Genomic DNA, 12,281 nt, shown 5'->3' with positions numbered 1-12,281 from the left:
ATGCTGTTTCCAAGGATCCCAGCAGTTTGGTTTGGTTCAGAGCTCCCCTTGCTGCTACCAGCTCAGTTAAGCTCAGTCCTGCTGGAATCAGAACAAAACTGGCAGGAAAGGAGCTCCATCATCCCACAGTGGCAGTAGGAAGCAGCAGCAGAGCTGTGCAGCCATGCAGCCACCCTGCCATGCCTCCAGCCAGGGGCCATCGCTGCTGGGAGCTGCTCACCAGGAAAGGAGACAGTGCTGGATGGCTCAAGGGGTTTGTTTATTGCTACAGGAACGGGAACAGCTGAGTTCAGTAAAGTGACAAACTTCATTGGACCACTGGTGGGGCTCCAGCCCCAGGGAAGGTTCGTGCCTGTGTGCACAGCTCAGCCCTGGCCTGTCCTGGGGCTGAGAGCTGGGCTGGGCTGGGGGGGCTCTCCCAGGGGGCAGGCCCAGCCCGCCCTGGTGGAGGAAAAAACCACAGGTCCTGACACTGGTGCCTGGGACAGCACAGGGCAGCTGTGCCCAGGAGGGAATGAATGCGTGAAAGGAGACAGCCCACTTTGGTGGTGCCTCAAGAATCAATCAGTGAGCCCTCAGGGCTCAGTCTGGGATGTTGGGTAGGATTGTCCTCAGAGAGAAGACATAGCAAAGAGCAGGACACCCCTTCAGGAACACTCCAAGAGGGGCCAGGCTGGGCAGAGCCGCCTGGTGGAACTCATGGTTTACCTTGCTCCTGCAGTAATTAGCTGGTGTCTGCTGCTCTCTCAGTCCCTGCAGAAGGCTACCCCAGGCAATAAACCACAGCAACCTGGTGGCTGAGTCATGGGGTGGCTCAGTACTTCAGGCCAGAGCTCTGGGCTGGCTGCCTCAGTGATAGCATCCTGTTATCTGAGGGATCTGCCAGGGCTGCAGCCTTGAGCCTGCTGGTGGCAGAGGACTTTGCTCTACACCATGTAGTGAGGCAAAGGCCAGAGGCCAAGGAATGCAAAGATTAGGACTGGGGCAAGGTGGAGAGGAAAGCTCTCGTGTCCATAGCTGCCTCAGCCCACGGACTCCGGTTCTGACGCAGAGACGATGGAGCGCAGACTTTGAGATGGTCCTTAAGGAGGAGTCCAAGCTCTCAGAGCCCAGGCTGTCAGCCAGTCCTGGTTCTGCTGGTGCAACTGGATGCTGGGCACCTCTGGCATCACGGCACGCTCCCCGGGCCCAGCGGCACCACCACCTTGTCCAGCCAGAGCAGCGTGCGCTGGGCCGAGCGCAGCTGCCGGCGGTGGATGCGGCGCAGCCGCAGGAGGTAGAGCACGATGGCCAGCGCCACGACCAGGATGCAGGCAAAGAACAGATAGTGGTTGTAGACGAAAGAGAGGCGCAGCCAGGAGGGGTGTGCTTGCCGGATGCTCTCCTGACGGAGATCCCTGTGGAGAGGAACATCAGGACTGGTCATGAGATGCAGTGGGGTACCACCATGGTCTGTGCAGAGCCCTCACCAGTGCAGGTACTGCTGTTCCTCCCGAGCCACCTTCCCTGTGTGACACCACCTGATCGTACCTGAGCGGCAGAAATCGCGTCTTGTAGAGGATGGCTCCCAGGGTCCACTGCACCTCCCGGTCGTACACCAGCTGGGCCGTGCGCAGGCTGGGATAGTCCACTGGGAACTGGAAGCCCTCGTGCAGGACTTGGTACATCCAGGCTGATTTAAAGCACTGATACCTGCAGACAGAGCACACAGGAGCATCAGCCAGACACTAACAGCTGCAGCAGTGCCCTACCCCAGCAAAAGGCCCCCAGGAGGGCCAGCCATGGCACCTCCCAGCCAGCCCATTTACTTCAGCCGGTGCTGGTCAGCGTGCGCCGAGTAGAGGCCGCCACGGAAACGCTGGGTCAGCACCTCCCATCGCTGGCTGCAGTACTCCTGGGGAAGGAGAAGTTGGGGTTCAGAGCACAGAAACCGCCCTCACTCCCAAGCCCCAGCTGCCCTGGGCTGGGGCGGCACCCACCTGGGCAGCAGAGGTGAAGGCGGGGGCGCTGTACTGGCCCCCCAGGCGCAGCACGTCCTCGGTGCAGTAGAAGAACTCTGAGAAGCCGTAAAACTCGCTGTTGCTGAAGTCGATGGGCGCTTTGTAGGTCTCCACCAGGGAGACATGGCTGCCATTGGACCCTGCCAGGAGGGGCTGCAGCAGCTTTGCACAGGCCTGCCAGTCCCCTCGTCCCCTGATGTACAGGGTTTGGCCACCCCTCACTACTGTGTCCTCCAGCCCCACAGGCAGGCAGGGGTCCAAGAAGGGCATCTTGGGGCTCAGCCCTGTCTGCTGGTTGTGCAGGCTGGAAAACAGTGCAGCAAAAAATGGCAATTGCACAGGGGGTCCTATACCATCTCCCAAAAGCCTAATCTAGCCCTGTCCCACATCCAGATACCCTCTGCACCAGACCAGGCTGTGTCCTCTTGTACCCTGCAGAGCTGGTGCCTGCCCTGCCACCTTCTGCTAAGGCTGAACTCACCAGATCTGTCACACTGGCCTGCAGCTACACGCTCTGAGCACCTGCAGGGTGCAGCAAGGCACAGCCCACCCCACCCAGCTCATGGGGCTCTGTGCCTCTGCACAGCCCCTGGGGATCTGGAGGCAGGGGCTGCTCCCGGCACAGGAGTACCTGGGCACCAAGCCTCCACCTCTGGCGACAGCTTCATGTAGTGCTCTTGGAAGGAAAGGAGAGACAGGAGACAGGAGAGCTCGAGGTGGGGATGCAATGGAAAGATGTGCTGAGTGAATCGGTGCTGGAGGAGGGGAAGTCAGAGCAGGAAAAGCCAAAAGCCACTAGGAGGGGCCTCCCTGTAGCCTGTCACAAGGAGAGAAGGAGGAAGGCAGGGAGCTGTGGCACTGATAACGCCTGCCAGGCTCAGAGAACAGCAGCAGCCAAGCCCTCTGTGCCAGCCCAGGCACCAGCTGCTGCCAGCGTGGCTGTGGGAGCTGTTATCACCACAGGCAGCTCGTGAGGCAAATCCAAGGGGAGAGCACAGCATGGAGGAACCAGCACCCCATTTCACAAGGCTCTAGTGGGGGCACCACTGGGTGAGGCAGCAATACCGGTTGTGCACATAGGTTTGGTTCAGCACGTGCTCCTCATATCGCTGCCGGGCAAAATTGCCCCCGAAGCCCAGGAAAGTGTTGACGTAGACGCGGTACATGTGGCCAGTGTGCTGCACGTCACAGCCCAGGTTGAATTCTGCCAGCAAGCTCTTAGCAGCCTCGTCCTGCTGACACAAATGGGTCCAAGATCAGCAGCAGTCCAGGGAAGGCAGGAGCTGCTCTCGGGACCAGACACGCACCTGCTGTGGGGAGGAGATGGCCCCGGAGTCGGGCACCTCGTAGGCAATCTGCAGGGAGGCGCCTCCCATGTCGAGGATTCCAACTGTTCGTTTCCGAACCAGGGGCTTCCCCTGGTCCCCGAGTGCTACGGTGACCACTGCATCCTCCTCTGCAACCCACAGCAGCATGTCAGCAAGAGGCAGGGCCTGGGGCAGCATCACCATCCACAGCATCACCATTCCACCATCAACCCACAACTGCCTCATGGGGCTCCTCCCCCCCCCGCAGGCAGACCCCAGGGGCCACCTGCAAGGATCATCTCCCAGGTCTAGGAGAGTTTCACACTTATGACAGGAGTCAGGCACTGCTGCCTGCTCCAGAGGTTGATCTCAGCTACAGCACTGGTACAAAGTCCAGCACGCTCTGCTTAGACCCTCCCAGCTGTTCTGCAAGCAGCCAGACTCACCATCCTCATGATCAAACCGTCCCAGGACAAAGTTGATGCCAATCCACGCATAGACACCTTCATAAGACAGAAAAGGTCATTACAACAATGTACCAAAGAGGAACAAGCAGTGCTTTGTGGCTGCTCCTACCTTCCTGCTTCCCTGAGATCACTTCTGCATGTGATTTGGAGAAGAGGAAATCAAACTCCAGGGGCACATTTGTCACCAAGTCTTCCAGGATTGCAGCTTGCTGCCTGTGAGGGTGCAGGAGAGGGACAGATGCTGATGGAGACACCAGGAATCACACCGCACTACAGACCCCGTACAACCCCACAAGTCCTGCTGCTGCAGCCAGCATGTTTTGGAGATGAAAAATAGATCTATTTGTTTGAGATCGTCAGACAAAAGCATCTCCTCTCAGCCCCATCCCAGCCTGCTCACACCTTCCTTCCACATCCCTTGCCCCTCGCCCCTACAACGCGCCGTTTCCTTTTCCAATCCCCCCCCGCAGGACTCTCGATTCTCCCGTAAGCTCCAAGAGAGGCAGCTGTGCTGCTCCGCCCGGGGCTGAGCGGTGCCAGCGCACCCCCGGCTCTCCTGACCGGGGCGGCGAACTCACCGCTCGGGCAGCAGCCGCATGCCGGCCGTGCACAGGATGTACAGCGGCGTCTCCTTGTGCTTCCGCGGCGGGACGTGCGCGGCCGCGAACCGCAGCAGCGGCCGCAGGTACGGCGTGGCCTGCTCGGGGGCTGCCGCGGTCACCGAGATGCCTGGCGGGGAAGGCACCGTGAGCCAGCCCGTCCCGTCCGTGCCGGGGGCTCGGGGCCGGAGCGGGGCAGCACGCACCGGGTTTAATTTTTTTGACGACGGGGCGGCTGCTGCGGTCCCTCATCTGCCGGATGTCCAGCAGGTCGTGCGGGTTCCCGTTGTGCGGGGGCCAGAAGTAGACGAAAACGCGGGACCCGCTGCTCCCGCAGTCCACCACCACCCCGTAATTAATGGACGAGTCCTCGGTGTCCGTAGCCGTCAGCTCCTCCGCCCGCGCCAAGTACCTGCGGCACGGCGGCTCAGCACCGGCGCCTCAGCATCGGCGGCCGGCCGTGACCCCGCTCCCGGCACCCAGTCCCGCTCACCTGTCGTCCCGCCGGGAGGCGCGGGGCGGCGCGGCCCAGCGGCGGGGCACGGCGGCCGCCAGCAGCAGCAGCAGCCCCAAGAGGAGAGCGAGCCCCAGCACAGCCGGGCGCTGCCGCGGCCCCGGGCACGGTCCGACCGAGCGCCACGACAGGCAGAAAACGCCGACCCTGAGGGTAGAGACCCCTGCTGAGCACCGGCACCGCGCCGGTCCCGACCCCGGCGCCGAACCCCCGGCGCGGCCGCACTCACCTGGCCATGTGCGCCCGCTGCCGCCCGCCCGCGCATCGCCGCTGCGGGTACCGCCGCCGGCACCGGCGGACACGTCACCGGCCGCCGCCGCCGCGCCCCGCCAGCGGAGCCCCGCCCCCCGTGCCACGGCGGCCAATCGGCTGCGCCCGCTCTGCTAGAGCCACGCCCACGCTGCCCGACGGCCAATCGTGCTGGGCGGGACGCGGCCCCCCTCCCGCGGGCGGGGGCGGTGCCCGGCTTCGCCCTTGCTCCCGCGTCCGACCTTCGCCGAGAGGCGGCGCGCGCAGGCTGCCAGCCAATCGCGGGCGCCCAAATACACAGCGCGCTCCGACGTCCGGAGTGGCGGACTCGCCCGCCAATGGTGGCTCTTCAGTCCCCCGGAGAGGCGGGGCGAACGGGCCAAAGGTCGCGGGCGCGCCGGCCAATGCGCTGCGCGGTAGGGCGGGGCGCGAAGTTGAGGCAGCCAATGGGCTGCGAGGGCCGGTAGGGCAAGCAGTCTGGGCGGCCAATGGGCAGCGCGCCCGAACGAGCCAGAGGAAGCGACCGGCCAGTGGCGGCGCTCGAGCCGCGGTGCCGGCGGCCAATTAGCGCGGTGTGCGTGGGCGGCGCGCGGCTCGCCTAGCCAATGGGCGCGCTTCAGGGGCGGGTGGCGGCCGCCGGCGGCCAATGGGCTCCGGGGAGGGGCGGGCCGGCACAGGGCGCGGCGGGCGCGGGCCGGGGCGGCGGCGGCGGCGGCGGCGCGATGGAGCTGGGGGCGGGAGCGGGGGCGGGCGCGGGCCCCGGCGCGCGGGGCGGCGCGGAATCGGGCCGCGTCCTGCTGCTGCTGATGGGCGGCGGCGGCGGCGCGGGCCGGGCGCGGCGGGGCGGCGCGGAGACGGAGGTGGCGCCGGGTACCGGTCCCGGCCCGGGGGGCCCCGAGCCGCGCTCCCCGCCCGCCCCCGACTACGAGGCGCTACCGCAGGGAGCCGCCGTGTCTACGCACATGCTGGCGGGCGCCGTGGCCGGCGTCATGGAGCACTGCGTGATGTACCCCATCGACTGCGTCAAGGTGCCGGCGGCGCGCGGGCGCGGGGAGGGACGGGGCCGGCGCGTCCCACCGGGAGCCCCGGGCACGGTCTGACGAGCCGCACGGCCGGGCCCGCCCTGTTTTGCAGACGCGGATGCAGAGCCTGCAGCCGGAGCCCGCCGCTCGCTACCGGAACGTGCTGGAGGCCCTGTGGCGCATCGCCCGCACCGAGGGCGTCTGGCGGCCCATGCGCGGCCTGAACATCACGGCCACCGGCGCCGGGCCGGCGCACGCCCTCTACTTCGCCTGCTACGAAAAGTTAAAAAAGACGCTGAGCGACGTTATCCACGCGGGGGGCAATAGCCATGTGGCCAACGGTACCGGCCCCGGCAGCCCGGGGGGAGCGGGGCGGGAGCGGCGGTGTGGCGGTAGGGCGGTCCCGGCGCGGGTCGGGGTGCCGCGGGTGTCCTAAAGCCCTGTGCTCTCTCCAGCCATGAGCCAGCCGCACGGTGCCGGGCACGGGGACGCGCCGCGCCTGCAGAGCTGCCGCCAGGTAGCTGGCCTGAAGCGGGTCGGTGGCCCTGGCTCGGGAGGATGCTGGTGGACGGGAGCTGCCTGCAGACAAGCTGGGACTGGCTGTGGCCCCGTGGGTCGGCAGTGCCAGAGCTCGCCCCAGGAGCGCCATGTGGTTTTGGAGCCCGTCTCGCCATGGTGCCCGTTGCCCGTCTCCAGGACCCGCCACAGTAGGGGGAGCATGGGGCTGAGGGGAGAGCAGGGCACGTTCTGCCCTTGGCAGGCGTGCAGCAAGTGCCAGCGGGACGTGGGGACACTCACCATGGGCTGCCAGCTGGTGGCATTGGCCTGTCCCCCGAAGAGTGGGCACAGATTAGTCCCGGTGACCCCATGGGACATGGCAGCCTGCCACTACCTTCCCCCTCTCTTCCTGTATCTCAGTCTGGGTGGGAACCCCTGAGCACCAGCCTGCCTTTTGGAAGGGAGATGGAAGCTGCCTTCAGATCTCACCTTTTTCATGGGCCTCTTCCTGTGCCTCTGCCAGGGACTTGGGGCTGTGCTGGAGTCCCAGGGTCCCTCACCTTTCCCCCCCTCACATGTGGCAGTTCTTGTTTTGCAGGTGCAGCCGGGTGTGTAGCAACGTTGCTCCACGATGCAGCCATGAACCCTGCTGAAGGTAATGATGGTCCTGGCCTGCTGGGGAGGGGAGAATCAGGGTCTGCCCGAGCCTCCTGGGTCCCCTCTGTAGCACAGAGAGTGCCCTTGTTCTTGCCTGACTGCAGGGGTTCTTTGGGGGCCCGTGGCTCCAGGTAGGGACCCTGGTGGCTGGCTGTTGTGGGCAGGGTGGGTAGAAGAGATTAACTCGAGAGCACAGCAAAGCACGGTTCAGGAGGAGCTGGGAGGCGGGGCATGGGCCTTTCATCCAGGAGTTTGGCTGGGGACTGTAACCTGGAGCAGGAGAGAAGGGAAGAGAGATGTGATTGGCACTGCCAAAGTCATTCTGAGTGTGTGGAAGCTGGGCACTGCTCTATTGAGATCTAGGGAAGAGGTGGTGCAGTCGTGGGCCTGTGTTCAAGAGAATTAAAAGAGTGGGGTGTAAAAACGTATAGAGAAGTTGGGAGAAGGGACATCTTGTGAAATGTCTGGAAGATGCTGATTTTGATGAGCCTGGTATATATGAAAAAGTTAGAGGGAGTTAGTAATTTTGCTGAGTCCGTGGAAGTGGTGGGAGAAGGAGAAGCAATGAGGAAAGGCCAGTCATGAAGGTATTTTTCCCTTTTAAAACTGGAGAGCTTGTGACAGTGCAGGCTCCAGCTGATATGGGTGCAGATCCTGCCTCCCCACTGCATGGCAGGGACCCCGAGGAGCAGGCAGCTGCCATACCATTGTCATGGAGCTTCTCTTGTCATGACTGTAGTAGTTCAGCACAACATCATTTTGAGCTCCTTATGGTCACATGGAGATAGGGGGAGGTAGAGCAGTGGCAGGCTGGGCTCTGGACTCCCCTGTCCCACTCTTGGGTGGTTTAGGGGGCTTTGGCTCTGAACCTTGCCCAGAGTGGCTGCTAACAGCTCCTGGCTAGTGGGCTCTGCAATGAGCTGTGGATATTCTGGGCTGCAGTGGGGGTGGCAAGGGAGGGACGGTCTTATCCAGATCAAGAGCTGTCTGGGAAATAAGAAACTGGATGCCAAGGGGTTCTTCTGACTGACTGATAGCTCTGCAGCAGTGGATGGGGAAACACTGGTTGCTCAGGAGCAAGGGTGGATCTGGACTGTAAGCAGTGGGATATCAGGATATTCCCTGAGGCTGTGGCATGTGAGTGGTGATGTGTATGTGGCAGTGATGCCTCAGCAGATTTAAACAGCTGCTGTCCTGTCTGGAGACACGTGGGCACCGGTGGTTCGAGTTGTCTCTCTTCAGCTCTTAGACCAATGTCACCAAAGTCCAAGCAGTTGGAGGAAGCCTGGCTTTGTGTTTACCCTTGTTTCTCCTCTCCCCCTCCGTGCCTGGGTGCTGGCTGCCGCTGCCTGTCCCAAGTGGTGAAGCAGAGGATGCAGATGTACAACTCGCCTTACCAGCACGTGATGGACTGTGTGCGGGCCGTGTGGCGCAACGAAGGGGCCGGGGCTTTCTACCGCAGCTACACCACCCAGCTCACCATGAACATCCCCTTCCAAGCCATTCACTTCATGACCTATGAGTTCCTGCAAGAGCAGCTGAACCCCCACAGACAGTACAACCCGGGCTCCCATGTGGTCTCTGGGGCCTGCGCGGGGGCCGTCGCTGCTGCCGCCACGACGCCTTTGGACGTTTGCAAAACGCTGCTCAACACCCAGGAGTCCCTGGCCTTGAGCTCCAACATCAGCGGACACATCACAGGCATGGCCAATGCCTTCAGGACGGTGTACCAGGTGGGCGGTGTGCCCGCCTACTTCAGAGGGGTCCAGGCCAGAGTCATCTTTCAGATGCCCTCCACGGCGATTGCCTGGTCCGTGTACGAGTTCTTCAAATACATCCTCACCAAGCGCCAGGAGGAGCGTCGGGCTGGCAAGTGATGCAGAGCCAAACGCCGCTCCAGACCCGTCTCACATCCCCTCCTGGTGTGTCTTCTGACCCCTCTCCCCTTTGGTTTGGTTTGTGTTGCAGAGAGGGGGCAGCGAAGCCCTTTGGGGTGTAGCGATGCCGTTTTTGCCTGTGGCTGTGGCAGCCCTGCCCAGGCTGCACAGCTCGCTCTGCTGGGCTCCTCCGAGATGTCCCTGGGAGCTGCAGCCCAGGTCACCCGCCCTGGCACTTTGGTGGAGCTGTGCTCCCGACTTCCCTTAACCACAGCATCTCACGCAAAACTCAGCCCTGCTCAGAGGGAAGGTGAATGTGCTGCCCTGCCCCGGCGAGGCCAAGCTGAGCTCGCAGTCACCGAGGAGGGGGTGGCAGCGGGGTGCTGGGGCTTTGTCTGGCTTTTGGCTGAAGCACAGTGTAAGTCTTGGCCGTTGTCTCGTAGCACGCACATGATGCTGACTGCCCCGTGGTGGTGGTGGTGGTGGTGGTGGGCGAGGGGAGGATGGCACTTGAGGAGGGAGCCTGTAGGTTTGTTCTTGTTCCTGCTCTTGACACCTCCAATAAAAACAGTTCTGCTCTATCCTCATGTCCCATTCTTACCTCCAGCATGGCCCAGCTGCCAGCACTGTGCCTTTCTGACTGTGCCTGGTGCTGAGCTCTTTTGATGGATGCCAGAGCAGGGGAGGGGAGAGCAGTCTGGGGGTGCTGGTGGGAGAAGGGGTCCTGTCTGGCCCAGTCACCCTGGCAGCATGCAGGGATGAGGGTGCCCCCATCCCCCCTGGCTCATGGTCCATCACTGAGATTTATGTTCCTTGGCAAAGTAGTCCCACACTGGGGGGCCTCGGGATGCTTCCAAATTGCTCCAAATGGAGATGTTGGCAGGAGGAGTTGTGTGTCAGGAACAGCACAGGAATTTGGAGCTGAGTGAGGCTGGTAGGCTTTGTGCACCTCATATAGGAGATTTGGGGCTTGGCAGAGTTTTGCCCCATAAGTTTGAGTAATTAGACTGTTTTGATGCTTGATGAGCATCTCAAAATTGCTCAGAGTACTAATGTCTTTTCCAATCTAGTGGTAATTAGTAGAATAACTTTTTTTTAGCATCTTAGTTGTCTTGATACCAGTTTATTTCAGGGTCCCACCCAATTGTGGAGCTGTGAGTTAAGCACTAAAGTATTGCCTCATTGTGCTGACCTGCCCAGAGCAGATCTCTTGGCTTCTTGAGCAAGCTGTTCATGGGTGATGCCTGAATTCTCACAGTGCTTTCAGGTGTGGCACATGTCCCACGGAGGCATGCCCAAAATAATTCCCTGGAGGAAATGCATTCACAGCTGTGATATGTGCTGCCAGTGGGTATCTGGGTCGGATCAGAGCTGCTCCAGAGGATCTGCTGGTCTGAGCTGCCCAGAAGACTGCTGGAGTGGGCTGTGGTGAGGACAGAAGGGATTTCCTGTGGCTGGAAAAGCTGCTGGGAGAGCAAGGAGGATATGCTGCCCTCAGGGGCTTTGGCTCCCCCATGGCTTGATGAAAGGGACTCCTGCACTTCAGCCCCTGCCCAGCCCTGCATCCACCTTTCCCTTACACATCTCTCTTGCCCTGGTTCCTCGAGGTGGTAAGGGAGGCTGAATGACCACCTGTGGGATTTTTGATGGCTGCCTGGCAGGTCTGGGTGTCCCTGGCACAGAGCAGCCACAGCCACTGCTCTGCAGCCTGGGTCCTCCTGTTGTGTGCTGTGCCCATCCTCTGCTCCCTGGCACGGGCAGCAAGCTCCTGGTCCCTGCTTTTCCTGCACAAGCAGAAGGGTGAGAAACTCCTTGAAAATACAAAAGCTGCAGGAGGTCAGGAAATTGACATTTTCCCACTATTTCAGGAGCTGAGACTTTAAGAAATAGTCTGAGTACTGCAAGTTTGGCAGCCCTGCAGCTCCTCCGCCCAAGAGGGAGAAGCAGAGATGGCTGGGAGAGACCAGAGCAGGATCGGGTTGGAGGGCAGGGCATTGGACAGGAGTGTGCAGAGGGTGGCTACAAGGGGCTTTCCCAGGACAGGTCTGTGCCCAGGAGCTGAATGAAAGCTGTTGGCAGCAGAGCTGCAGCTTTGCCTTTAGCCCTCACCATGCACTGGGGCAATGGCAAACCCCATGGAGGGACAGGCATAAACAGACTGGGGCTGGGGGAAGATCCACACTGTTAAATCCATCAGCTGCTGGAAGAAGCTGTATAAATGTCAGTGGATGAAGGCATGATTGAAAGTGTCTCTAGGATGTTTTCCAGGAATAACAACCCACAGAAGTGCTGGGGAGGGAGTGAGACCCCCAGGAACAGGGAGATGATAAGTCAGCACAGCCCAGAATGCTGCTGTGTGAGCACTTGGCCTAAAGCATTCCCCTGGCAGGGGCACAGCCTTGCTGCTCTCACACAGGGCGCTGTGCCAGCCTGCCCAGCAGCAGCTGGGTGTTTCACAGGGCAGGCAGCAGCAGCCCTGCAGGGAATGGCACTGCCTGCTCTGGGCTTGGCACTGCAGGGACAGTAGAGCTGCCGTGGGGATTCCCAGATATCCCTTGGGCCAGGCCACAGTGGACAGGAGAAATGTCCTGCTGCTGCCATGTCTGAGCTGAATGCCTGACACAAGCTAAGGCAGGCTGTGGCAGTTTGCTGCTGCTGCCCAGCTCTGCCAGGGTGGGGGTGTTCCCTTGCCAGCCAGACTGGTTCCTCTGGCATCTTTAGCATGGCAAGGTGCCTGGAGGCAATGGAGTTATTGGCTGGCTCAACTGTGGCTGCTGCCTTTCCAAGGTCTGATAATGCCTCTCATCAGTGTGGGCACACTGCTCTGGGTCTGTCCTATGGCCTCCTAGGTATTTGGCTGTGTCTCGAGGGAGATCTTTCCTCCTACAGCCTCTTCTGAGTAAAGAGACTATTTTTGGCTTTCCAGCAAGGAAGCAATTCTCAGCCCAGCAGAGTTTTGGAGACAGTCCTTTTTCCTTTCACCTCCCTGCAGGATCCCCAGCCACATCCAGCACGGGCAGGGGTTTGCTGCCTTGCCCTCCTGTGTCCCCTTGAGCCCTGTCCTGATGTGTTCTGGGTGGGGAGAGCCCTG

The 12,281-nt window shown here is 61.5% G+C and overlaps 2 protein-coding genes across 4 annotated transcripts; one reads left to right on the top strand and one right to left on the bottom strand.

The window, feature by feature from the left end:
• Positions 1-238: 238 nt before the first annotated feature.
• ENTPD7 (ectonucleoside triphosphate diphosphohydrolase 7) lies at positions 239-5,203 on the bottom strand. Its single transcript, XM_064716323.1, has 12 exons — positions 5,117-5,203; positions 4,867-5,034; positions 4,580-4,785; positions 4,353-4,503; positions 3,884-3,987; positions 3,754-3,810; positions 3,308-3,456; positions 3,066-3,232; positions 1,980-2,304; positions 1,809-1,894; positions 1,531-1,692; positions 239-1,397 (listed from the first exon to the last, which is right to left on the bottom strand). The coding sequence occupies exons 1-12, from the start codon at positions 5,122-5,124 to the stop codon at positions 1,169-1,171; spliced, it is 1,812 nt and encodes a 603-aa protein (XP_064572393.1). The 5' UTR covers positions 5,125-5,203; the 3' UTR covers positions 239-1,168.
• A 649-nt stretch (positions 5,204-5,852) lies between these two features.
• SLC25A28 (solute carrier family 25 member 28) lies at positions 5,853-9,771 on the top strand. Of its 3 annotated transcripts, XM_064717003.1 has the most exons (4): positions 5,853-6,164; positions 6,271-6,499; positions 7,255-7,311; positions 8,673-9,771. In XM_064717003.1, exons 1-4 carry the CDS (start codon positions 5,859-5,861, stop codon positions 9,188-9,190), a joined length of 1,110 nt encoding a protein of 369 aa, XP_064573073.1. In that variant the 5' UTR covers positions 5,853-5,858; the 3' UTR covers positions 9,191-9,771. The 3 variants fall into 3 exon arrangements, with proteins under 3 accessions (XP_064573073.1, XP_064573074.1, XP_064573075.1); XM_064717004.1 differs by lacking the exon at positions 8,673-9,771 and having other exon boundaries at positions 5,872-6,164; positions 6,614-7,261; XM_064717005.1 differs by lacking the exons at positions 5,853-6,164; positions 6,271-6,499 and adding an exon at positions 6,510-6,675.
• Positions 9,772-12,281: the final 2,510 nt, after the last annotated feature.

This window comes from Zonotrichia leucophrys, chromosome 6 (assembly GCF_028769735.1).
Source record: "Zonotrichia leucophrys gambelii isolate GWCS_2022_RI chromosome 6, RI_Zleu_2.0, whole genome shotgun sequence".
In the NCBI taxonomy this organism is placed as follows: Eukaryota; Metazoa; Chordata; class Aves; order Passeriformes; family Passerellidae; genus Zonotrichia; species Zonotrichia leucophrys.
The sequence above is the reverse complement of the archived record's forward strand: the minus strand, read 5'-3'. Positions and strand labels throughout refer to the sequence as shown.

Coding starts and splice junctions, on each gene's coding strand:
- ENTPD7 (XM_064716323.1), bottom strand. Junction 4,786..4,866: donor GCCTCCCGGCGGGACGACAG/GTGAGCGGGACT, acceptor GCCGTGCCGCAG/GTACTTGGCGCGGGCGGAGG. Junction 1,895..1,979: donor CCTTCACCTCTGCTGCCCAG/GTGGGTGCCGCC, acceptor CTCCTTCCCCAG/GAGTACTGCAGCCAGCGATG.
- SLC25A28 (XM_064717003.1), top strand. CDS start 5,859: ATGGAGCTGGGGGCGGGAGCGGGGGCGGGCGCGGGCCCCGGCGCGCGG. Junction 6,165..6,270: donor ACCCCATCGACTGCGTCAAG/GTGCCGGCGGCG, acceptor CCTGTTTTGCAG/ACGCGGATGCAGAGCCTGCA. Junction 6,500..7,254: donor CAATAGCCATGTGGCCAACG/GTACCGGCCCCG, acceptor CTTGTTTTGCAG/GTGCAGCCGGGTGTGTAGCA.